Source organism: Diadema antillarum, unplaced genomic scaffold (assembly GCF_040938485.1).
Source record: "Diadema antillarum isolate AM-2024a unplaced genomic scaffold, OU_Dant_1.0 seq00000693_RagTag, whole genome shotgun sequence".
Lineage (NCBI taxonomy): Eukaryota > Metazoa > Echinodermata > Echinoidea > Diadematoida > Diadematidae > Diadema > Diadema antillarum.
The window spans coordinates 805,930-832,865 of record NW_027271598.1 but is presented as its reverse complement, the minus strand read 5'-3'; the positions used below and the strand labels follow the sequence as shown (position 1 = coordinate 832,865).

General features: G+C 38.7%; 1 protein-coding gene across 1 annotated transcript; it reads left to right on the top strand.

The window, feature by feature from the left end:
- Nucleotides 1-2,061: 2,061 nt before the first annotated feature.
- On the top strand, nt 2,062-25,167 carry LOC139737411 (uncharacterized). Its single transcript, XM_071648087.1, has 10 exons — nt 2,062-2,195; nt 7,027-7,438; nt 8,986-9,089; nt 14,001-14,146; nt 16,437-16,558; nt 19,839-20,004; nt 20,806-20,942; nt 21,199-21,330; nt 21,833-22,073; nt 22,826-25,167. Exons 2-10 carry the CDS (start codon nt 7,165-7,167, stop codon nt 22,962-22,964), a joined length of 1,461 nt encoding a protein of 486 aa, XP_071504188.1. The 5' UTR covers nt 2,062-2,195; nt 7,027-7,164; the 3' UTR covers nt 22,965-25,167.
- Nucleotides 25,168-26,936: the final 1,769 nt, after the last annotated feature.

The window sequence follows — 26,936 nt, the reverse complement described above, 5'->3', positions numbered from 1 at the left end:
TCTTGTCATTTTTGGTTATTAAATCTTCGAATTACAATTCTAACTATAGTGACGGCCTTATAGATAACGATTTATACCAACAGTGTCCAACCCCATCCCGGTAGGGACTTAACAAAAGTCCACATGATATGCTTTTTTCAAGCACTTAGAAGGGGTCTTTTGAGGGTGATTTAAATGTAATAGATATTGAAGAATTTTGGCGAGCGAGTGCAGCGAGCGAGCCGAAAATTTTTTGTATTTCAGCTTACAAAACATGGAATTCTTGTCATTTTTGGTTATTTAATCTTCGAATGACAATTCTAATCAAGATATAGTGACGGTCTTATAGATAACGATTTATACCAGCAGTGTTCAAACCCCAATCCCATCCCGGTAGGGGACTTAAAAAAGTCCACTTGATATGCTTTTCGAGCACTTAAAAGGGTTTTTGTGAGGGGTGATATAAAATCTGATAAATTTTGATAAATTTTTGGCGAGCGAGCGCAGCGAGCGAGCCGACAATTTTTGTATTTCACCTTGCAAAAACATGGAATTCTTGTCATTTTCTGGTTATTAAATCTTACAATTCTAATCAAGATATAGTGACGGCTTCATAGATAACGATTTATGCCAACAAACTAAGGACTTGGAAAAATACTCTAAATTACTACGAGTGAGTGAGCCGAAATTTTTATATTTCCACGTCATCACTACGTTTTGTTCTTCTTATTTTTTTTTTGATAAATTTTGGCGAGCGGGCGCAGCGAGCGAGCCGAAAATTTTTATATTTCAGCGTTACAAAACATGGAATTAATGTTTTGTTTTCATCTTGTTTGATTTGGTTTTTCTGCCCCCTCCCCCCCCCCCCCCCCCCCCTCCATTCTCCTTCCCCCCCGTCCGGGCGAGGGTTTTTTTCTTCTTCTTCTTCTTTTTTTTCTTCGTCGGTTTTTTTTTTTCTTCTTCTTCTTTTTCTCGTTTTTTTTTCACGTGCCCCCCCCTTGCCCCCCCCCCCCCCCCCCCTAGATACGCCACCATGGCTACTGTTGGTAGTTGATACTACTAACTTAGCATGCAATGTGCCTATAATAGGCTGCACGCGCAGCATGCATTGTACACACATAATATTATGCATCATATACAATTTACGGTACCGCGTACGGTATAATACCGGTAAACGCTGAACATTATGCGCAATGTACGTGTATCTCCGCGATTCGGTCAGAAAGCAAGGCAGGGATCGGGAATGTCTACTGTTTGCGCGTCAGCTTCGCGCGCGGTGCGGTAACGTAGTATTAACACGTACTGTACACGAGTTCTTTAGTGCGTATATTATGTAACTCCATAATGTGTCATCGTCCACACAAACATTAAGATAAAACAAGGAAGAGAGAGAGAGAAAATGAACACAAAAGAAAGGAAAGGCGGAATTCAAAACGGAAATAAAAGCGGTAAAGACAGCTTTTGTTTCATTTGTCAACATCTAAACATTGCTGAAGAGGGGTGTTGAACAGCTCAAACACCTCCCTTTTGCCCAAGGGAGGTGTTTGAACACCTCAAACACCCCCCTTTTGGCAAAGGGGGGTGTTTGAACACCCAAAACACCCCCCCTCGGTACGCCTTTGGTTTGAGGATATAAAGAGATACAAGGGACGAAAACTTAGTTTTGCTATTTCATTCATGTCTCTAATTGCGTTAAATTGGTCAATTTTTGCAATTTCTACTTTTGTGTCTTGAAGGGCAAAAATCAATGTGTTCACTCATGCATGAAATTTCCCTTTGTGTTAACCTACCAGCTTCATAGCCAATTAAATGATCTTTGATATGGTATATGACACAATGATTTTGATCAAAATCTGCTATGAAAAATATGGCCTGGAAAAATTGTTTGCTTTCCTGCTGAGTAGATCACAATTAAAATGATCAGTAAGCCTACGTTACGAGTTACCGAAACCTCGCATCAACTCTTGCTTTCACGGGTCAGCGGCGGAAGGTGGCCGACCGCGGCGGCGTACCGCGCACCAGCACGCTGGGCAATACCAGCAGATCACTGCTGTCAGGCTAGGCCGACTTTGCATGCTTAGCTAGCGTTTGCACAATATTTCCGAAGGTCATCCACTGAATGTAAACGCCCGATGTAACGTCTTGCAATCAAAAATTTATTGTTGCGGATTGTTGGACCACTTCCTTCGAGGACAAATCTACACTGTATCAGTACCGTAAGTATGCCCCGAGAGAGAGCCAGGAGATTAAAATACGCGATCTAATTAGTGGAATTTGTTACCTTGTGGTGGGTTGGTTGATCGGGCCAAACCAAGAAACCCATTCGTATTGATTTGCGTCACTCTTCCGATTTCGCAATGAATTGCATTGCCCCACGCCTATTGATTTGTGTTTGCACGGTCTAGTTACTAGTAGTTGGTTTTGTGCGAGGTGATTTGACATCAGCTGGCGATTAACTCACAGATTTCAATGCCCTAGAGAGTAATTACCCGTGTATCGCGTTTAACCTAACCTAATCCAACATGAACCCGAACTACACAAAGAATTTTAGCACAATACAACTCCCGAAGTAGGCCTACAATTTACAAGTACAATACAAAACGGGAATAGAGTAAAACAAAAAAGTTTATGTGCACAATTGCCGAAAAGGGATGAGCTAGGAGTAGGAGGAGAGCTAACAAACTAGCAATAGCATAGATTCTAGCACCTGATGGACATAAACCCTGGCTAAATGCATAGGTCTAGATGCATTTGGGTTTCATCATCTTGTTTTAATGTCTCGTTTCATATTTATTTCATATTCTATTGTGTTTGTCTTTAATTTGTTTCAATTCAGAGTTTACAAGAACTTGATTGATCAAACATGCCATGATTTATCATTAAAAAAAAAATCTTATTCTTAATCTTAGACTTCAAATGCATGAAATGATGTGCCTGACCTCTCGTCATGATATTCATTTACTGAAAGCATGAAAAGATTATAATGCAGAGTGATGAGAATTCAAAAGGATATAGATTGTAAGTCGGGCTAAAAATATATTTTCCAGGCTCCAGAGCAAGTGCTGTGGAATCATACATTGTATTCTGTTGATTGCGTAACCCCACCAGACGCCATGCGAAGCACGGCTTCTGGGAGGAGGGGAGGGAGGAGGGGGAGGGTAATTGGTGAGATTGGGGGGGGGGGGGGGGGGAAGGGGTCCCCAAATTTTGGTGAAGGGTGAATGAGTCCAGAATGTATCTTGTATGACTGACATGATGTATGACTTAATAAGTAATGTACAGTAGATGACAGTTTTCACTGACCTTTTTGGATTTAGTGTGTTAGAATATTTTTAGTTTAAAATATGCACTGTAGCTTTCATTTGTGATACAGCCATGTAAATCCTTTAACCAACAGAAGGAGAATAAAGAAAGTATACCTTACTTTAGTTTAGCACCAGCCAGTGCTGGCTTCCCATTTGATGTCAGTTGAGTTGGAGGGATGAGAAAATGATTGCTGGGTGGATGAGTGTGAGATGGGTTGTCAGGTAAAAGTATCTTATTGATTGATTTTTAATACTCAATTTTATAGTTGATTCAATAATTGAGAAGGGAAAAAATGCAAGCTATTGAAATTAAGAACAAAGAGTCATATGATCTTGCAATGAAGTTCAAGTTTTGAGAAAAACTAGTAAGACAAAAGTTGATTTGTCAATCAATGGCAAGAAAAACAAAACTCAATGCAAAATTTCCAGAGCGGTATATGTTTCATCAAAACTGGAAAAAAAGGATGCAAGTTATTAAGACGGGTTCACATGTTTTCACTGAATGGCGAAAAGGGTTGTGGCAACTTTATACACTAAAAGTAGGAGTTGTGGCAAATAATGTGTGTCATCACTGAGTTTATAATTCTCCCATCAGTTTGAGCAAAAAAAAGAAAGAAAAAAAAAAGAAATCAAGACTGAAAAATCATCTTATCGTCAGTACACTTGTAATTTAGCATTTGCAGCCCCTTTTGTCTCTGTAAGATAATAATCGTTAATAGGTATGTTGAAGGACAACTTATGATATTGATGGGAAAATAGGGAATATTTTGTGTCTAGGACAATTGGAGGCTTGTGATGAAATCACCAGTTCCTGTGATTTGGATATGATTTTGACTGCAATCACAGCTTTGTTTGGGGACGTGTTTAACCCGGTCCTCCCGCAATTCTCCGAGAGCCTTCAATGCCCTCAAACGAGATTCTTTCTGCCCATCGACAGTGAATGGACAGGTTGGTAACCCACTTGTGTGAACGGAGTTAACGGCGTAAAGTATGAATAGAGCGTACGCTGATGGGCATACAGACTGTTTAGATACACAATGCAAGGCTCCAGACTGGGGTCAGTGAACACCGAAATCTACTGAGCTAAGTCTTGATTGCTATGTACGTCTTCATACAAGTCTTATAGCAAAACAAGCGCATTGATGTATGTCGGAAAAGAGGTAAATAATATTGTGATTCTACGCATTTTCCTACGAGGAAGAGAACAGATGCTCATTGAGACGATATCTAATCTTTCTACATTCGTATCAAAGCCAGTTTTTTTCTGGGCAGTATAACACAAATAAACATGAATTTAGGGCACAAATGCAGACAGTCTTGTCTACATTTGGGAACCTGGTATACCAGGTTCACATACATATCAATTGCCACCACGGGAACCTGATACAAGATTCCCATAAGGAATGGGTTAACTTCGCAATTCCCCACCTTATAAAATGTGCGGTCTGATTTTGATGAATTCTCAACCATTCTATTAATTTCTATTCCACCATTATAAAGCCAACTTGAATACTGCATTCATGAGTGTGGTATCACACTTTTTATTATAGTGAAACATGAATTTGACCTCCAAAATTCAAATTACCTGAAGTAGCAATTTTTTTTCCCCTGTTGGCTCATGAATGCGCCGTGCCAAAATGTGAAGTCCTCGTTGTGGTCAGATTTTTTTCATCCGTATGCTTTAGTTTTCTTTTCTTTAGAGGACTCTGCTGCATTCTTGCGCTGCTATTGCTGGTGGTAGCTTTGCCTACAACTTGTTTCTATTTGTGAAGAGTTTGATCCCAGACGTGGCTATGGTTCATTTTAGGGCAATTCCACGATAACGCCGTGACACTTTTGAGTATAATTTCACCCATCAAATGTAAATAATAATCAAAATGTAACACATGAGAATTTTTTATTATTGTGTATCTATGCATATCGTCATAAGCAATTTTGAAAACAAAAGAAAGGAAGAAAAATTGCTGTGGTAAATGAGATATGCATGATTAATTACCACTGTAACACCGTGACGCAAAATGGACATGGGTTTTTGTGCACGTTGTTTACTGACCAAACTCTGTGAAGTTAATGAACATTTTGATAAGTGGATCTGTTCACTGGATGTACTAGAGACTCAGTAATAATAATGAAGTAAACTTTGATTAAAGAATCAAGTGACAGGAAAACTGGGACATAGATTTTGAATAAGTGCACCGTAACACAGTGACTGTAACAACATGACCTCTGAAATGTGTGTAGAAAACCTAGACTTTTTAGGGTTTGTAGGTTATTATCAAATAGAGCAAAGTGAAACCTTTCCAGCGATTCATTGCTGGAACTGAATAACAAGGAATATTATTGAAGTCGAACATATGATTAAAAATGTCTCATATTTTCAATTCAATTCAATGTTTTATTTCATTTTTTGACAAAAAAGATATTATGAACATTTTCTTTTCATGTTGTTTTCAACTTTAAAAAACACAAAAAGTGAGAATGGAGTCTTTTAACACTTTATGTGCCATGATGGAAACTCCCTGTGTGCCACATTATTCTGAGACACCAACACAGTTATGCTTTGAGAAAACATTTTTTTTTTTTCAAATCTACATAACTTTGATTATTTCTGATAAAACCTCTTGTGGTGAGCAAAGTTGTACATTGTACATCTAAGAGAAAATGCCAAGCCTTGCTTTGACGTGAATTGTATGACAAATCTAGTTTGTATGAATGTTTTGCTTTCAAACGACCAGTAGCTACATTACTGTAAATGCATGACTTTTGCAAACAAAACAGTGACATAAACTTAGAATATAGTAGGGAACACTTCATGCTGCTCAATTATCACATAAAATTCAAGGTATGTGATAGGAACTGCCACAAACGCTTTCAGTGCACTGTGGCATTTAGCGATTTATCGATCAGTTTGGGTGGGTTTGTGGGTTTAAGTAGAATATCTTGAAGTTGGCATGCCGTCAGCTGAGTCGTGTGAGCAAATGTGGCACATGAATAGTTAAACTCCTGAAACTACTGTACATACATTGTATGTTCACACATTCTCATCAATGTTTATTTTACCTGACTACTATGTATTTACAATGATTTGGTGCAGTTTATTCATTGTCATTTTCAATCATGACATGTAGACATACGATTCATTCTAGAAACACATTCTTTTGATAATGCAGAAATTTTCGTCCTTTTGTATAATAGAGATTGCCATGTGAAATACATTCAGAAAACTTTTGCATTTTATGACCTACATTTGTATGTAGCCTACATGTAGCTGTAGATGCCTTCATTTCTGTGCAAACTCAGGACTGGCAATGCAATAGTTTCTGTCAGTGCCATGATGCGATCCTTGATCATTGACATGTGTTTTAGTTTTTTCTTTTTGTTACTCCTGATGTTTCCAATTTCACACATTTACTGGTAAAATGGTGTATGCTTTGTCTTGTTTTCTGTAGCTACATACAGTACTTCCTCATTTTAGTCCATGCAAGGAGTCTTCGCAAGCTACAACTGTAATAAGTACTGGCCTGCGAACTGTAGAAGCTTTCTGATGGGAGCTGGGTCAAAGCATTCCATTACGTCCTCTGTGTTCTTGTCAAATTGCATTATGGGATGTTGTCCTCATCACTTGTGCATGCTTTGACCTATTAACTCAAACTGGGGCTGCACACTGCATGCTACAACTTCCCTTTAATCATCACACGCCTTGCATATTCCCTCTGTTTTCACTGGTGACACATTTGTACAGTTCCATCACACCTTCGCATGCTTACTCGGCGGACATGTGCAAACTGCATCGCTAAACCGTAGTCTGACACTCTAGCCTTCTGTCGCTCCATGGCATTTTTGCGTTGACATTCTCAAGTGTCCCTTTTAAATCACTCGAATGGGGAGCAGCGGGAGTGTGCACAAGCACAGAAGTAGGGCTACGACGCCTGCGGACGAGTCACGACCAGTGAGCGCTGAGGAAGGACCAGAGCGTGGATCTGACGTAGGAGTTATCTCCGTGGAACCAAAAGACAACAACCCGGATATCTTGTCGCCAGGCGTGTCGGGTGAGAGGCGAGGGTCGCTAACGGTCAGGACATTCAGCATGGAGCCAAAGGACCTCATGATCAGCTACAGCCATCAGGACCGGGACAAGATGAGACAGATGAGGGGTGAGTTCTTTTGTTGTGGTATCATTCCAAAAATGAATATTCACAAAAATGTCCAGCCATGCCATAACCCTGGTTCCAGGCTCTGGGTCTGTCTAAAAAGACAAACAAACAAACAAGCAAACAAACAAACAAACAAACAAAAAACAAAAACAAAAAAGGAAACCACCACCAACCAATGCTCAAGTCTGTGTGTCACTTTCGGGTTGATTCCCCAAACCAAAGAGTGTCTCTGCCTTATTAATAGACACCATGGACTTGGGCAGTGGGTGGGGGGAGGGGGAATCCCTTTATACACTCTCTCAGGTTTAAATTTAGAATATGAATTTAATCCTTAGTGTACCAGTACTGTAGAATAAACACAGTGCTACAGTTTGACTTGCGACCCTAGCATGGGCAAGTAAGATCTGCTGTTTGGCAACGAACATGCCCTTTGAAACTGAAGAAACCGAGCTCAGCAGACACCACAAAGTGGTTGACATTCATTGATCAACTCATGCTGGGCCTATTGTAGGAAGAGTAGTTCTATGTTCCCATACAATTTCTCTATTTTATTGATCTCCAAAAAGCATCTTTGCATGTTATTTTCATGTTCAATTCACAACCCAAAGCATTCCACACAATTTACTCGTAAACTTTATTTCAATGACGGTGTGCTGGGCATGAAGCATAAAAATTAAATGACGGTCAAGATGAAATGAACCAATTTTGTGCAAAGAGCCAGCACTTTGACAAATGAGTGTAGCTGTGTGTGTGTGTTTGGGTGGGGGGGGGGGGGGGGGGGGGCATAAATATGCCATTATGCACTGCACAGTGTACATATTTACTGATACCACATAATGTGATCAAATAGTAGAATATTTCACAAGAGTCAGACTTTGGAGAGTTTCGTGAGTGATTTAAGCTTTAGAGCTCTATCAACCACAAGGACAAAATGAAAAACAAGCATCATTCCTTTTAAGGAAACAAACTTTGTTTTTCCAGCTTATATTATATACAGTGTATTTGTGTTCTATTGGATAAATACACTATTTTTTTTTGGCAATCATTAGTCAAGGTGATTTAAATAGATATAGAATGGAAAAATAAAGCAGTATAAAGACGTATACATTTGCCACCTCATAAAGATTCCAGGCGCCTGCTTCAGTCAGATAAGCCGGAAAACTTTAATCTAAATAATCCAGTCGGAGAAAGATTTCAGTGGGGAGACAGTTCCCAATGTACCTTCAATAATACATTTTTATGAATGTTCCAACAGATTTATGTATTTTGATACAAATCCCCAAACAAAGCCCTGCTTGTTTGAATGTGAAACTGCATTCTGTAGATCTGTGCAAATTGTCAGTTTGTCAAGTCACTCTGTGAATAATTGCAAGCTTTTGGAGTAATGATTCTGTCATTGATACATTGGTTCAGCTTTGCAGTCCGACATGAAGTATAAAAGCTGCCAGAAGTCTGTTTGCGAAGTTTGTTGGACAAATACCTTTGAATTAGTCTTGTAAATGAGCTTTTTAGAAAAAAAAATCTTTCTTTAATCTCTTGAATGCCAGATGCTTTGGAAGGAGCTGGTATCACTGTCTGGGTGGATGAGACTGGGTTGAAGGCCGGCGTCGAATTCCTCAACAAAATAGGACAGGCCATCATTGATGCCAAGGTAATTTTCTGCCATCCACTTTCCAGTAAATTTTGTTTAATTCAGGGAAAGATATCAAAGAGATAATCTTTCCCATTTACGAATTCCGTTTGGAAGGTCAACACTTAATATTGTTTGTCACTTTCATGCTGTAAGACACAATGTCTTACCAATGTCTTACAAGGCCATCAAGGCATGATATTATATTAATAACAATCTTTAATTGAAAGTGTATAGTAAATATAATCATCATATTACAATTATATGTACAACACTTAAGTACGATTGAGGTAAATGCACTATCAAAATTGTGTGGAGGTATGTAAAATCTTGTAGAGTGCCAATAAAGTAAAAATGGAGGTAGCAGCGTCCATGGCCTTTCACTGGATGCTGGATTTCATTGAAAAAAAAAATCATCACTGTTGAATAGTACATTACTTGGGGTAATTACCAGGACGGATATGAGATAAACTTTGGATGGACATTTTGGCAACCTCCCTTGTTTTTATAGAGATCACGTTACAGCAAATTCCCCCCCCCCCCCCCCCACTGCATGCCATAACATTTGATATTATACACCGTATGAGGGTTTTAAATGTAAATTGTTTTATTTGTAAAATTGTTACCTTTAAAACTTCATCATGTGGTGGTACATGTTTGTCAGTAGTCCTCAAACTTTTCAAACACAATTTTCTTGCAGAGAGAGAGAGAGAGAGAGAGACTGTATCAAATAATATGTCTGTCTCTCCTTGTATCAGATCATTCTCTTCTTTGATAGATTTTAGGGAGAATTGATTTCATTTGCTGCTTGAATAGATCAGCAACTGATAGAAATTGATAATGACATTGTTTTCACAAAGCTCATGAAGGCTGTATTGAATATGATACAATGTAGTAGTTATGTTGCCATTACTCACTACAAATTGTACATGGCTATTACCATGCAGTAATGATCAATCATAATGCACAGTACACTACCTTTCTAAGAGCTGAAAAGACGAAGACAGATGCGTGCTCATAGTCTTTTTTTTTCACATAGATGATAGGTCTAGATTTGGCATTTATAGGGGGCTTATGGTACAATCAGTGCCTGGAGATGGTGATTTTCAAAAAGGAAGCAGCTAGTCAAATGCATTTTTCAAACAATCCTTCAAAATATATTTGAGGCAGGATACTTGTGACGGGGAAGAATACTAAACGGCACAGCTTTTAGAATTAAAATGATCCACAATATAGGGCCTACTGTACAATTGCATGTTTCCAAATCAATCTCTAAACACTCTACGTTTTCATACGTGTACTCAGAAGGATCGAGTCATGGAAAAACGTAGTTCAAAATGTGTTACAACCCCACAATGTGAAATGTTGAAAATTAATTGAACTGACCGTCCAATTTTCCTGAAACCTCCGATGTTGTTTTTCTCCTTTAAATAGTAATCATTCTGCATTTCTATGAAATTGCTCAAGTAAGAAATTCTTGTTTTAAAGAGACAAATTACATGTAGTTTGATTGGTACCTATGTGCTTGCCAAGGAAGAAAACTAGTTTACCTGGCTTTATGTCAATGTTCCACTTTTTATTTTCAAAATCTGCAGTTATTTGATGCAAAAATGGCATTAAAGGGATCGTACAGTTTTGGTTGAGACCTAATTGCAGGTTTCTAACTTTTTTTTTTTTTTTTGTGAGATAATGAGAAACCTCTTGAAGAGCATGTAATTCTACATGTATGAGGAATTCAACGTTAAGATGAAAACTGGTTTTGAAAATGGCTGAGATATCCAAAAAAAGAGCGATTCTAATAAAGTGTGGGACCCACACTTTATTACGATAGCTTTGTTTTACTTTGTTTTTGGATGTTTCAGTCATTCTAAACCCGATTTTAATCAAATAAACTTTGAATTCGTCTTAAAATGGTATGCTCTGTACTACAAATGTATATTATTTAGTGTTTTCTTGGTATCTTACAAAAAGACAAAAGCCCAATTCTCATCTCCACCAATACTGTACCAGGGCTCGACACTAACGGTGGCCCGGTGGCCCGGGGCCACCAAAATTGAAAGTCGGGCCACCAAATTAAAAAAAAGGGCAAATTTGGTGGCCCGCCTCGGGCCACCAAAATTTTTTGAAAAGTACGTCAATTAATTCGTAACTTTTTGCGCCGGAAATTAGCAGTTAAATTTGTTTAAAGGATGGATGAAAAGGACTGAATGAGTGCCTGAGAGTGAGTGTTGCGAGTTTGTTGAGGTTTATTCATGAGTAGATGTATGTCCAACTTCCAATTCTTATTATGACTGGATAAAACTTAGATATTTGACTCATTAAAAAAAACAGGACGTTTAATGTTTTTTATTGTTTTTTTTCGGGGCCGCCAAATTTTTCTCTCGGGCCACCAAAAATTTGAAATTGAGGATTTAGTTAGTGTCGAGCCCTGACTGTACCATCCCTTTAAGGCTGGTTTTTCCTTGCTGAATGTACAAAGTTTGTGTTTTGGCAAATATTCAATCTGTGAGGTTTAAAGTTACATTTTAGTTGATCAGAAATAATGTGAAAAGATCATCAAAGATGAAGGCAATGTACTCTATCAACAAACGTTTTGAATTTCAAACTATGCTGCAAATATTTGATGGTACCCACATATCATGTTGTGTTTCTTGAGTTACTGTAGACATCATGTAGTAATTTTTTCCTTGTAGTGAGCATAAACAATTAATGAGATGCTCAACCTTATATACTGTATTATTTCCCTTTTTACAATGTTTATGATGTTTATTAAATTTAATAGAAATGATATCCTTGAGTCAAGTTTGGGTTTGAATATTAAAACATGTAGGAAAAGCAATGACACTGTAATTTAACACTGCTTGATTTGTGTATGTCCCCTCATATTTATACATTTTATGATTTACGTAATTTTATGAAAGGAGATCATATTGCAGGATAGCATGGCATTGCAAAGATTGGAGTTTATCTAACGTTCCATTTATTATAATACGCACTAAACTGTGTGTCATACAATGAGATAGTGCCTTTGACTCAATTCTAAACACAGCAAATGTTCAATTATCATTTCATTACCATTGATATTGAAAACAGCATTTTGCCAAATCTATCATCAACCGACATGTATCAGTTTGAGAGTTAAAACCCATTTGGCACCACATCCTGAAATGAGGCCATTAAAAACAGCTCTGTAACTTTTAATATTTACTCACCTTCCCTGGTCTGGTTCGTGAGCACTTTCCTTTATTACCACTTTCAAGCCAATATCATTGATTGAGTATGTGAGTCACAAAAAGTAATACAATGTACAATGATGTACTAGATCTTAGTGGCAAAAAGTGCACTTGACAGTGTGTGGTTTCATTGTTTGCATAGTGCAAAATGAACACTGAATTAGATGCAAACTGTGTATTGTATTGTATTGTATTTTTATTTTTTGCTGCTTCTCACCTAAAACGCTCCATAGATTACAAAATTCTTAGGCAATAAATCCTACATTGTAGGAGAAATTGAGTAAATACAGGGTGTAGTTGTACATCCATAACTGGTACAATGTACACTCACAGTGCATTGTGTCAAAAACTTCACTTGTGTATACAGTTGAATACGTAATTAGTATCACGTATGGTGCATGTCACTGTTTAGATGTCTACCTTAATCATAATGCAGTGCATCGGTTTGCATTTTTGACTGGCTGTGACAATATTGGATGTGTGCTGTACATTGAAATTAACAATTTGGGTCAATGTTTAACAGTTTGGGTCAATTCTCAAATACGAGTTTGCATACAAGGATGTAGGTGAGTCAGATTTCACTGTTTAAACAACTGTCACACTGCAGCTTGTGTGCCAATCTTGGGGCTGTAAAAGATTCTGAATGAGAATCTCTGGATATGTGTTGAAAATTCTGTACAGATATCAAATGGTGGAAAGAAATTTATGTGTATGAAAAAGCAGAGACATGATTGCGCTGTGGTGTAAACTTTCATTTAAAAGCAGTTGTATGTATTTTTCTAACAGAGGATTAAGTTGGATCATGCATTATGCACTTTAAGCAGGGTGAGGTACTGTACATGTACAGATGTACATGTATCATGCATGCATGTTATCAAGATTTTTTGCTCTACAGCAATTCAATCACATGATACCCGTATTGGTACTTGTATGAACTTTAATAGTTTGATAGTTGAACCTTTGTGAATGATACAATGAGGAATAATGACGAGATACATACAATGTAGTGCAATGCCTTGACTTTGACCCATGCCACAAAGGCTTTTGCAATGAATTTGAAAAGAGGTAAACTTGTTTCTTAAATTTTATGTTTTTAATTTTTTCGGAGATTTCAGCAGTGTTAATAGACGGAGACTTCAGCAGTGGTGAATGCAAAATGCTGAATTCTGTCAGAGCTCTATCAATTTCACCGCATATTTCATACATAGTACACATGCAGTAATGATGCACGTTAATAATTTTAATTTTGCATGTAAACGTTCAATCTTTTAATCATCATTTTGATATCACTTTGCGAACTTTATTCTTGTCAGCTTCAATAGTGGGCATATTTGTCCCTGTTTTTCGTTGAGAAAAATTCATGAATCTGGAGTAACTAAGGTAATGATTTATCAACCTTTAAAACAAGCACGTACCATCTTGGTGTGTTGTCGAGCAAATTTTCATATGTACTGTCACTTCTTTTAAGATGTTGTAGTTGGCAAAATGAAAGTGAAAGGTGTTTGATACCTATATTTTGTTGACATTGAAATGGATTTGATTTGTTATTGAAAATCTGAACATCTGTGTGCATAGTATCTTTAAAAGAACATGTTATTTCTGTCTCTCATTTATCCATCATTCACCATAAATTTGCACCTCAACCAGTACTGTACAATCCCTTTAATTCTGATTATCTTCTATCTTTTAATACCATCAGTTGTTTTTGTCTCTGCTGAGCACCAAGTCAGCCACGTCCAAGTACTGCAAGGACGAGCTGGCCCTGGCCTACGTCTCCAGCAAGCCCATCTTTCCCTGCATGATTGAGTCGGCCAAAGAAGTGACAGAGCTCATGGACTTTGGAATGTAAGCTCTGAAGGCCACAGCGCCATTCTATGATGCTTGTTACGCTGGAATATTAAAGGGATGGTATAGTTTTCATTGAGATAGGGATTGAAGTTTTAATCTTTTGCAAAATAATTAGAAACCACTTGGGAGATGTGGTAGAGCTTACAATTCTAAGAGGAAATAACAGTTTATTTTATGAAAATTTGTTTTGAGATTGCTGAAACACCAAAAACAAAACAAAACAACTCTGAAGGCCGCAGTACCATTTAAAAAAAATTATACTCAATACACTAGAATATGACAGGGATGGTATAGTTTTGGTTGAGATGGGGATTCAGGTTTTAATCTTTTGCAAAATGATAAGAAACCACATATGAAATATTAAAGAGCATACAATTCTAAGAGAAAATAAAAGCTTGATGAAAATTATTTATGAAAATTAGTTTTAAAATGGCTGAGGTATCTAAAAACAAAGCAAATGGTCCTGATAAGAGGTGGATTCCACCTTTTATTAGGACCTTTTTGTTTTTAGATATCTTGGTCATTTCTAAACCAGTTTTCATCAAATAAACTTCTAATTCCTTGTAGAATTGTATTATGCTCTTGAATATGCAGAACCTGAATCCCCATTTCAACCAAAACTATATCATCCCTTTAATGTTCAATGCTGACTTTGTGACTTTTTTTTTTTTTTTAATGTGTGTGTGCGTAGGCCTACTCAATCGCGTGTAAAGAAATTATTTCATTATTGCGTGCTCTCAATTCTGACAGTGGTTCTCCTTCGTACATATGTATGCATTATGGGAGATAAAGACATAAACAATCTATTGTAACCGGGGAGATGATTCTTAATCACTATAATCCAATTAGGAACCGCTTGTGAATGTTTGCTTATAGTCTAGTTTCCAGACCCTTTGCCAACTTTTTAATAGTCACTTTCACAAACTGCGCCTGCCACGGCAATGGAAGTCACTGCCTTTGCTGAACAGGACCCTCCGGCCTACGCCTGTTTTGTTTTTGTTGTGTTGTGTTTTGTTTTGTTTGTTTGTTTGTTTGTTTGTTTTTTTAGGGGGGGCAGTGCCGTTTCAAAAGAGAGATTTTCATACCATTCTTCCTTAGGGGGCTTGCATTAGTCCATTACCTTGATCATTTAATGTGTCTCAACATCAAGCTGATTGTTTCCAACTGAACCAGAGTACAGCTGTACGTGTAATTTAAACATAATATGTCATCACAGCCTAGATCCACAAACCACTTTTAAAAAAAGAGGAACCCTGCAAAAAGCAAAGCAAAACAACACAAAACAAAATAGAAACCAAATGAAATTTTAATACAGGTACCCTTTGCAGTTTTACAGGATGATAGGAAACACATATTTTGTTAATTTTGGTGTAAAATGTTATAGTGTTTGCCAGGGCAAGTTGTTACATTTGCTTGTTTTGTAAAACTGTTTTGGGGTTATTCTGTACTGTCATAATTTATACACTGTACTTTTATAGTCCTGCTTGAATTCACTGTGCTTATAAAGCTGGACTAGAGGGATGTGAATTTGGGTGTGAATGGTACAGTGACTTTCATGGTGTCTGACCAAGCCTGATGGTAATGGCTTGTGACTTTGTACACCCACAATACTGGAGCTAATCATAACCTAATATCATGTGCATGCTGTCTGAACACATCCATTGATATGTAGAATTGTGTTTTAGGTCTTTCAGGACCATAAAGTAAGAACATCCTTGACATCTTACACATGTGGTGTTGTACCTGTTTGGTTTAAAAACGATTAAAGACGATTCTTCTTGAACTCTCAATGTGCATTGGTCAAAGCTGACCAAAGCCTTAACACATTAAGGACAAGCTGATTTTGTTATCAAACATGCATTTTCCATAGATAGCTGCCAGAGTATTGACCGATTCTGTGACGCTCTTTGTGTGTTATCGGCATGGGCAGCGCCATTACTGCGGTGTCCCAGCCAACCCCCCCTTTCCTCTCCCCCACCCCCTCCCTTCATTAGCATGCACACGGAATGAAAAACTGATGCATGGTTGTTTTAGCCAATAGGCATCTCGTACTGAGTGCGCGAATGCTTGCTAAATGCGTGAACCTTTGTTACAAGTCCGTGATAAACATGTTGCCTGGGGGGTGGGGGAGGGGGGGGGGGGTAAGCTGGGACACCACAATTTGAGCTACAATGGCTGCGCTCAGTGCCACAAATTGTCTGCTGCCCTCAACGAACCCGAATCGGTCAATACTTGGGAGTAGTCTTCCAAGGATTAAAAGTGAACTCATTTTCCTGTGCATATCTAGGCGACTTCAGCTGGCACCCATCAGGCGTTTCAACTTTGAGGATGAGAGCAAATTTGAGGAGAGCTTTTCCCAGCTTGCTGCCAGCATCAAGGCAAAGCTGAAAGAACTCAATGATGCAGACAGTGAGTGATGTGTGGCTTTATTAGCTCACCTGAGCCAAAGGCTCAAGTGAGCTATTGCGATCGCCCTTCGTCCGGCGTCCGTCGTGCGTCGTGCGTCGTGCGTCGTGCGTCGTCCGTCGTCCGTCGTCCGTCGTCCGTCGTGCGTCGTCCGTCGTGCGTCGTGCGTAAACTTTTTACATTTTCATCTTCTTCTTGAAAACCCCAAGACCGATTTTCATCAAACTTGGCAGGTAGCATCCCTAGGGGGTTAGGAACTCAATTTGTTAAAATGGGCACCATGCCCCACCCAGGGGGCCCCCAGGGGGGCCCACACCCCCCAAAATTAAGGAATCTGTAAAAATCTTCTTCTCTAGAACCAGAAGTGATAGAGCTAAGTTAATACTATGAGTTAGTACATTGATGACTGTAGTTTCAAGTTTGTTCATGGCAGAATCAGGGGTGCCCCCCTTGGGACCCAGGGGAGGGGGGTGGGGAGGGGTTCTAATGGGGCCTAAATTGTACATTTTCATCTTCTTCTTAAGAATCCCATGACCCATTTTCACCAAACTTGGCAGCTAGCATCCCTAGGGGGTTAGGAACCCAATTTGTTAAAATGGGCACCATGCCCCACCCAGGGGGCCCCAGGGGGCCCAAACCCCCCAAAATTAAGGAATCTGTAAAAATCTTCTTCTCTAGAACCATAAGTGATAGAGCTAAGTTAATACTATGAGTTTGTGCATTAATGACTGTAGTTTCAAGTTTGTTCATGGCAGAATCAGGGGTGCCCCCATTGGGACCCAGGGGAGGGGGGTGAGGAGGGATCCTAATGGGGCCTAAATTGTACATTTTTATCTTCTTGAGAACCCCATGACCCATTTTCACCAAACTTGGCAGGTAGCATCCCTAAGGGGTTAGGATCTCAATTTGTTAAAATGGGCACCATGCCCCACCCAGGGGGCCCCTGGGGGGCCCACACCCCCAAAATGAAGGAATCTTTTAAAATTTTCTCTAGTATCAGAAGTTATAGAGCTAAGATAATACTATGAGTGAGTACATTAATGACTGTAGTTTCAAGTTTGTTCATAGGAGATCCAGGGGTGCCCCTCGGGGAGGGGGGGGGGGGGGGGTGGTTGGGAAGGTCCAAATGGGGGCCTAAATTGTACATTTTCATCTTCTTCCTGAAAACCTCATGATGGATTTTCGTCAAACTTGGCAAGTAGCATCCCTAGGGGATCAGGATCACAATTTATCAAAATGAGCACCATGCCCCACCCAGAGGGCCCCAGGGGGCCCCAATCCCCCCAAATTAAGGAATCTTTTAAAAAATGGGACCTTATTGTACATTTTCATCTTCTACTTGAGAGTGCCTGGTCAAATTTTGGTAGAGCTGTGAATAATTTAGATTAGTGACTGCGTGAAAGGTGAACTTGCGATACTCAGGTGAGCGCTAGACCCGCGGGTCTCTTGTTTGTGTTGACGTGACTTTTGTTCGCAGCAGTAATTGCTGCGGTCTTATGTACTCCAAGGACTTAGGGTTAGGGTTGTGATAGAGTTTAAGGTTTAGTTTGATGTGAGGGTTAGGATTAGTGTCAGGATTATGTGTGTGGGTAGAATTTATGTTTTGTTTATCATGCAGTATTTCATGTGAGCAATTGTCTCAGGAGCAAATGTCATGGAACCCTATTTGTAGAGATGGTTGTCATCTTATAAGAGCAACTCTTTGCTTGCTGTCAAAAAAAAAAATGATTAAAATTGTAATTTTCAGAGCTTATTATCAAAACTCTTGTCACAGTTTATTGAAGTTTATTTCAAGAGTTTGATCCCCAAATGAGTTAACTCTGTTCTTGTTTTATGATAACAGGAGATATTTGGGATTAAAGTCACTAAGGGCATTTATTCAATCATAACTTAAAGAATACTCTTGATGATGAATACATCAAGAACACTCATAACGTGAAGAAAACTCTGTTTGTTATATAGGAAATGAGGTATCACTAGAAAGGTCTTACATTGCTGTATCTGATGATGGACTTTAATAGTTTGATATGTTTAAAAGTGGCATGTACGTAATTTGTCTTCATTTCATTTGTTTTAAAATTCTAATAGGCACCACAATTGTGAGTAATACAGTCAGCAAATAATGCCAAGTGTTCACTGAGAAGAACTGCAAAAATGGAAACTTAAAGAAATTTCCTGTTCAACATTTTCACTACTGAGGCAGTATCTTGCCTCCTGAAAATGGAACTCTCCACCTGCACCAGAATTGTCTGCAGCCACCCCATTGCAATTTTCGAAAAAACACCCAGCTGAGCATGCTGTAAATGTAGACATTTTTCCATGAGTATCTTTTTTCGCGCTCAGCCGGCTGAGATGAATTTTGCGTGTATTTAGATTTGCAGAATCAAAATATAAATTACTGTAATTAAACATAACAAGCAAAGAATTTGTGTGTTTATAATTTTGCTCTACATGTAGTTTCGTGTAGTGCGAAGTGCCCAAAATTTTCCCCTCCACAAAAATGTCCACTTAAAAAGAACTCAGGACCAGTCTTCAATGAGTTAAAGGGATGCAGTCCTCACGAAATTTAAAAAGATATGTTGTTGTTGGTACCTCCAATGAACTACTTTCATCAAAAACAAACTTTCAAATCACCAAATAAGTTTGTACATTTCGGTTAAAAAAGTGTGACTCTGCAAATGAGCAAGTCTTGGCGGAGAGTCATACGTCATTGATGCACAACTCTTTCCAGCGGTGTTCTGCTCGTCATCCCTAGTTATTTATAAATACATGTTTACTATTTATTTTTATATTAATTGTATATATAAATGAGCTTGAAATATTTTGTTTGAAATAATAAAACCACATATTGTCACATTTTATGAAAAAATCAGATATGATCATTTTGAACACTTAAATTGGTTTTCTGAGGCACTGCTGTCAACTTGAGAGTAGGGCATCAATGACGATGCACCTTTTGGCAGGCTCTTACACGATCGCTTGCAGGAATTATTTTTTTAAAATCGCGTACGGAGACAATTTTTGATGTCCACGCGTATAAATTGGTGAAAGGTTATATTTTTTACTCTTCTTAATTATCAGTACAGTGAAAATCTCAGGACTGCTTCCCTTTAATACATGTTGCTCCCCATCCTATTGGTACAAGTTTTCTTTGCATTGGAATTTTCTTTGCATCACAGACTATCTATCACTGACTGGGTGTAGAAGGACTATAGAGGAGGCAAACTGCTGTGAATGATATAAGATTCTGTTTTTATTTTATCGTCTTCCCGCACAGATCAAGAGGAGGAGGAGGGGGAGGGCCAGACGGGCAAAAAGCACCCGGTCCTGAAGCGGCGAGAGACGAGAACCCGACTCAACGTCCACCGGCTGAAAGTTGACAAGGAGGAAGAGAAGAAAGACTTCTGGGAGAGCCACTTCAAGGGTCAAACGTCGGTGTCCGTGGAAGAGTGAGTTCAGAGGTCGCTTTGCTGACCGCATGCATTACATGTTCAACCTTCTTCTGTTCCTGTAAATCTAGAAACAGTTATTTGTAGCACACATTTTTTTTTTTTCAATTTGGAGAAAACAGCCTTTTTTGTTCCATGAATCTCTTGCAAATTTCCATTGGGATTCAATGCATTGTGTAGGAAAAAACATTTGTGTGCATTTCACTGTGATGAATCTTGGCTTCTTGTAGAATTCATGCACATGAAAATTTCTGGTTTTACAGTTGACGTGATGCTGCCCATGACAACAAACATGGTTATAAGAAAATTTTGTTAAATCAAGGTAAAAATTCTGGTGCCAGAATTATCACATTTATATATTGTTATTTATATTTATTGTGTGGTAGTAACAAAATTTTGATATATTAAAGATATATTAAAAGTGATTTTCTTATCCAAGAAGAAGAGTTTGTGCTCTCCTACTTCTGAGATGATGTAAAGTTCACATCGAGTCAACACCAGAAATAACATTTTTGCTCATTATTTAGTAAATGACAGGTCTCTTTCGGAATTTGTGAAAAGGAAAAACTGTGGATTTCCTGGTGTATACACTAAAAGTATCTTTAAGAACTCTTCATGGAGTACAAAGTACATGTAAGACCACTCTGAATACTTGGTTTAATGATAGAACAAGACTTAGAATCATTGCTTGATTCTCTGTGTTTCTTTCCACACAACTTATTGTTTGGTATCTTTTCTGAAGAAGAAGTTTCTATTTCTTTGCCGATTATGTTTTCTTTGATGTTTTTTTTTGCTTGACAGTTTCATGGTAGCCTTCAAGGAGGAATGCACAGACGAGCTTGCTAAGATCGGGGTCACCCTCGACTGGATCATTCCCGTTCTAACGGAAGAACTCGATGAAGAGCAGGACAATTTCATCTCGCATGACAGCTACGAGCGTGAGTCTTTCGAGATGCTAAATCTGTCACCCTCTTCCTGTGGTGTAATACCGGCAGCACTCCTCAACATAGGAAGGTTTTGAGTCGCCTTCGCTTATTATGCAGCCATTCACAGGGTCAGAAAATTTGCTTTCTAGATACCAAGGGGCAAAATGCAGAGTATCAATTAGCATGTTGTACCTTTTTCTTGTCAATAGATGTCAAAAAAAAAATCATAAATCTTTACTGCACTATAATTCATTTTTTCTATTCTCAGATTTCTGCATCATCGATGAAGAGCGGCAGGAATTTTGGCAGAGGGTGAAGGAGCAGGCGTTGGAACGCTACACCATGCTGGAAGTCTTCAGCATGGACTCCACCGTCAGGATCGATGCCATCCAGAACCTTGGTAAGTGGGGTGAACTACCCTCTGATGTATATATCGTATATTGTTATAAAATGGGCTTTGGAGAATCTCTGCAATCTGATTGGTCATTTGTCATGCACTGATTTGGACTGATTCACACTGTGCCATGCGTCCAGTAAAATCCGAACGCATGGCTCAAGTCGTGTATAGCGTAGTAGGTGTACCGGACACATGATGGGGAAAATGGTTATATTTCATGAATTTACGGGTCAGATCAGAGAGATCAGAGAGAATTGGATGCTCTCATTTATCTTTGGAACAGTCTAAAACCCACTCACTGCGCTCGTGGGTTTAAACAGTTCCATAGTTAAACTCGTTCATCAAATTCTCACCGATCAACTCTGTCCTGTGCATCATTTGTGCAATGATCTACAGTCCCTGTGTTGAATGCAATAGGCATATTCATGTACTATTCATTTTCATATTTTTGTTTGCATTCATATTAATCTCCCTTCAAAAAATGCATCTCCTCTACCCTTTGTAGCCAAGTTCCGCTCGCGCTCCGTAGTGGAAGCCATGATGGACCTCTGCGCCGACCGTGATGACAATGTGCGGGCTGTGGCAGCGCTCTCGCTCGCCCGTGTGGCCCCGCCCAAGAACCTGCGGGTGGTGAGGCGCCTCCTGCGGCTGCTGAAGGACAGGGACCGCCTAGTGAGGCAGAGTGGGTGCCTGGCCCTGGGCCATATGAAGGCCAGACAGGCTGTGCCCACCCTGGTGAACTTGTGGTGAGTTCTGAGTAGAAAGGATCGGCAGGGAGATGAATCAAGGCATTTGTGGCCCTGCGTTAGAACTTACAACAAAAACCTCACGTGATTAGACTCTCCAGCGGCAGTTATATTTGCAAGGCAGAGATTTTCAGCTTTAAAACTTAAGTACAGCTCATCAAATTCTGGTGTTTGTTAACTCACTGAAGTACCACCTGAAAGTGATGGAAATTTCAACTTCTAACAAATTAACTTCTGGAAAAGAGTGTTGGGTACCTTGTTGTCTATGTAATAAATCACTTGTATGAAGTTATCAGTATTTTTGGAGACCTGTCTAAAATTCTTTCCGTATGCTTTGAATGACCAATTTTTACTGTCCGTATTTGGCAGCAAATATCACGAACTATAGAGCAGAGCTCTATGCACTGTTGTGCTTATGAAATTGTATTCTTTCTTTTCAGTCTAACTTTAAACTAGTCTGGCATTGCCACCTATAAAAATCACTTTAGCACATTTGTAGATCTCAGAATGCTCTTTGGTCAACACACTGACACAAAAGAGCTAGAATCTGAGAAAAAGGCTACCAGGCACTACAATAAGGCACAAATAGAAGTCACTTGAATATCACCGTAATTTTTAGATTTCAGAGTGCTGTTGGGTTGACACACTTGACACAAAAGAGCTAGATTCTGAGAAAAAAGGCTACCAGGCACTATATTGAGCTTTGGTGACTTTGTGTGTGATTTTGTTGTTGTTGTTGTGTTTTTCTGCAGGAGAAACGATGCCATCTCCAACGTGCGTGAGGCGGCCCACATGGCCCTGGAGAAGATCGGAGGAGAGGAGGCGCAGGAGGCCATCCACATCACCAAAGTTCTCAGCGCTGAGATCAAGGCCCTGGCCCAGGCTAAGTAAAAAAAAAAAGGCCCTGGGTCTTAATTAGTCACAGTGGAGGATAGGACCTGGACCCAGCCCACTAGCGAGCCCTCTTGGTCCGTTGCAAAGTAAGGGACTGCAGCATCTCTTTGCACAGACGTCGCTCACAGACGTGAATACCCAGATTCCTTCTAATCCATTCACAGAACTGCCCTGTTGAGGACACAGCACAGATTCACTCTCTTTCTCCTTTTCCCCAGCACTTTTTTCACTGTCTCATTTGTGCCTTTGATACAGCAAATATCGCAGATTGTCACTTTCACTGTCAATGCGCCTTGGGCTTTCAAATTTATATACAAGTGTGAAAAGCTCCTCTAAGATGAATACCAGGCTTTTGAAACACAGGGTCTCTGGTAACCTCATATTTATGCGTGTAGGTATTTCAATGATATATGATGATAGTGTACATTAATCTGCATTTCGTACTGTGTTTGTATAATTGTGATTAGTGAATTCACTGATGCAGTGAGGAAGAGAGATTTATAGTTAATATGCGTAAGTTCAATCAAAATTAAGAACAGTCACTCGAAAAATTAGACTTTATAGTATTAAAGAAACATTGAGCTCTGACAGACAACAGAAAGATTTAGTGTATGCAGTGAGGACATTGTATCAGTACATTAAAAAAAAAATTTCACTGCTTTACGATTAACCCCTTCAGTGTCACGTCTTTGAAGTACATGTATTATCATCAATGAGGTCGTTGGCCTCTTACAGCAATGTCTCTTGTACTGTTTGCATGCATAATAATGCTCGTTTGCATATCAGTGCTCATTTGCGTAGCAAATGCTGATTGCTGATAACATACCAACTCTCCCTAGTGTTCCAAGAGCTCGTATCTCAGAAATCACGAATTTTTCAGGAGAGAGAGAAAAAAAATTTGTTAATTTTTGCTAGTTTTTTTCCGCAAAGTAACATCCATTTTGATGTCAAATAGTAATTGTAGAAACATTGTTATGAATTAAATCAATAATAGCATTGTTTTCTAAATCAAATCAGTATTTTTGTGATATTCAGAATTGAGTTGAGAGATTTTTGAATGTATGCCAGTTGGGATTCTTGAGAATTATGCAGAGAGTTGGAACATACTACTTAATGATTTTAAAGGTGCTGACTTCATCTCCTGACCTTCCAAAATACCAAAAAGGTTTTTCTTAGCTTTGGCATCAAAACAGCTCATGCTGCTGGATGGGTTTATAGTAATTGTCTTAGAATAGATGCAATTGCTAATATACTGTAAAATCAGAAACTTATGTGTGCATGAAATTTTCACAAATTTTATGAGGAGCCAAGATTTGTGAAAGGGAAATATGTGTAAAAGTTTGGTTTGCACAAAATGTACCAAATGCCAGTCGCCAAATTTGAGAAAGTTTCATGCATAGAATGTTTCAAGTTTTACAGTATATAGAAATTTACGAAGTAATACATGCAGACTTATTGCCTAGGTGTTAACGTATTGCATGCGCAATAAAGCCCACCTCGCATCGCTTTAAAGGGATCGTATAGTTTTGGTTGTGACCTAATTTCAGGTTTCTAACATTTTTAGTGAGATAATGAGAAACTTCTTATGAAATATGAAAGAGCATGTAATTCTATGAGGAATTCAACGTTTATTCGATGAAAATTGGTTTTGAAATGGCTGAGATATCCAAAAAAGACGATTCTAATAAAGTGTGGGACCCACACTTTATCATGTTCGCTTTGTTTTACTTTGTTTTTGGATGTTTCAGTTATTCCAATCCTGATTTTTTTCAAATAAACTTTTAATTTCTCTTAAAATGGTATGTTCTGTACTATATCTTAAGTGTTTTCTTGGTATCTCGCAAAAAGTTAAAAGTCCAATTCTCATCTCCACCAATACTGTACCATCCCTTTAATGGTTGCAATGCAAAGCAGAGTAATTGTAATCCATAGTTTGAAGAATAAGAGATCAATATCAGCCCTTTGCTATGGTAATTACAGGGTGACTTCTTTAAACCAAATAAATATATTATTTAGTTATCATATATATTATATATTTTGTATCAATGAAAGATCAAAATTCAAATTCCTCGTGACAATTGTGAATCTTCCATGGCTAGCACATGACAAGAATCTTCATTCTCAAAATTGTGTGTATGTGACATGATACATGTACGTGCAGGAATTGTATAAGAATCGTAGAATTTGCAAGGGCATAATGCCCTACATGCTTTGAGGTGCGCCGTTTCAATGACAATGAGGTGTTGGGGCGTCTTGGATATATCTAACGGCCCTGATGCAGCCGCATATTACACAGTGCCTGTATTTTTTGTGTGCAACTTATCCACGCATTTGCAAGTAGTACTACTGTTGTATTGAATATCCATATGAGCTGTACATATATAATATTCTTTTTAAATTTGTCAAATTTGTGTTTGAAGTTCACAGATTCTGCTCATGACCTTGATTCAGGTCAGGCTTCTGTACAGAAAGAGAAGGGTATGAGTAATGAACTTTCTGGTTTGTCAGGACATCTTGAAGACTACAAGATGCCACATTTCACTTTCTTAATGAGGGGAGCGCTGCCCTGTATGTGCTTGAAGAATAAGAAAGCACTGGTATACAATATGGTTGTCAACTTTTGTTACAGTAGTGTATAAAATTTGCCACTGTGCTCTGCTACTGGTAATCTGTATTTTTGATAGATGCCGCATTTCACTTTCTTAATGAGGGCAGCACTGGCCTGTATTTGCTCGAAGAATAAGGAGCGCTGGTCTTTGGTTGTCCACTTTCATAGTGCATAAGATTTGCCACTTAGCTCTACTGGTATTAAATCTGTGCGGATTATGGATGTGGCAGATTCTGCCCGGTACAGATTACAGGTGATTGACTACAGCATACAGATCGCAGATCACAGATATTAAGAGTGAGTCTTTATTATGAGCCATCAGGATTGTGTCACACAAGGTAAAAAGGATTTCTGTGAGTGTGTGTGTGTGTGTGTGTGTTTGTCTGATTTTGAACAGGGAAATTCTGTAGAAATGTGTGGAAAATACTGAGCAACTCGTAGTGAACTTACAAAATGGCAGAATCTATGTTTGTGGCAAGCATGGCTGCTTTCTTCACAGTGTGTTTTCACTATTGGGTGTCAGCTCTGTCAGGTGTGAAGGTGACATGTTTGGACTGCATAAATTTGTGATTATGGCTCTTCACATGCAAAATCTTATATGCCATATATAGAGGCAAGGAGCCACTTATTCATGTGCATTGATATGTTTGTTTTGTTTTCTGCCCACTGCTGTGATCTAAACTCCGACTCAAGATTGTACAACAAAACGAGATGTGAATGGGTCCAAGATTGACCAGGGCCCCATTGCTAGAAACTTTGCGTTTAAACGAAACTTGCAACTGATTGTCACTGGCCAATCAAAATCATTGTTGCATGCATGTCCTCTTAATAGGGCAGACCCTGAGCCAATCAGAATGGTTGTTTCAAAATTAGCAATTATTTGCAATTGATTGCAACTTTCTTGCAACGGGGCCCAGGAGACGTTCAGCAGAGCACCCATTTTCTTCTTACATTAAAAGTCTCATAAATTCAGTCACTGGATATGATATTTAGTAATGCTTGCTGAGTTGTCAACCCCACCAGAGTGTGTATCTCAAAACTACCCAAAGCATGGAATAATTTGCAGTATTTAAATTTGTGAACACTTTGAAAGTGCTGCTCAAACTGATTTGGCGAATGTTTTGTACCAGTGCTTAGTTATTAGTGTGATTTGTCAATCATAATGCAGCAATGCATTCAAATATTGGGCTTTCCAGGAACTGAATGTTCTCAAGAAATTTGGGTGCCAACTCTTTTATAACTGATGAATTTGTAAGGCAAGGTTATGATTTTTTCCCCCATCTCACTGATATTTTTTATGCAATTCTTTTATCACATCATGTGAAATACGTGAACAGGCTTTTTTCCCAAAATGTGGCAAT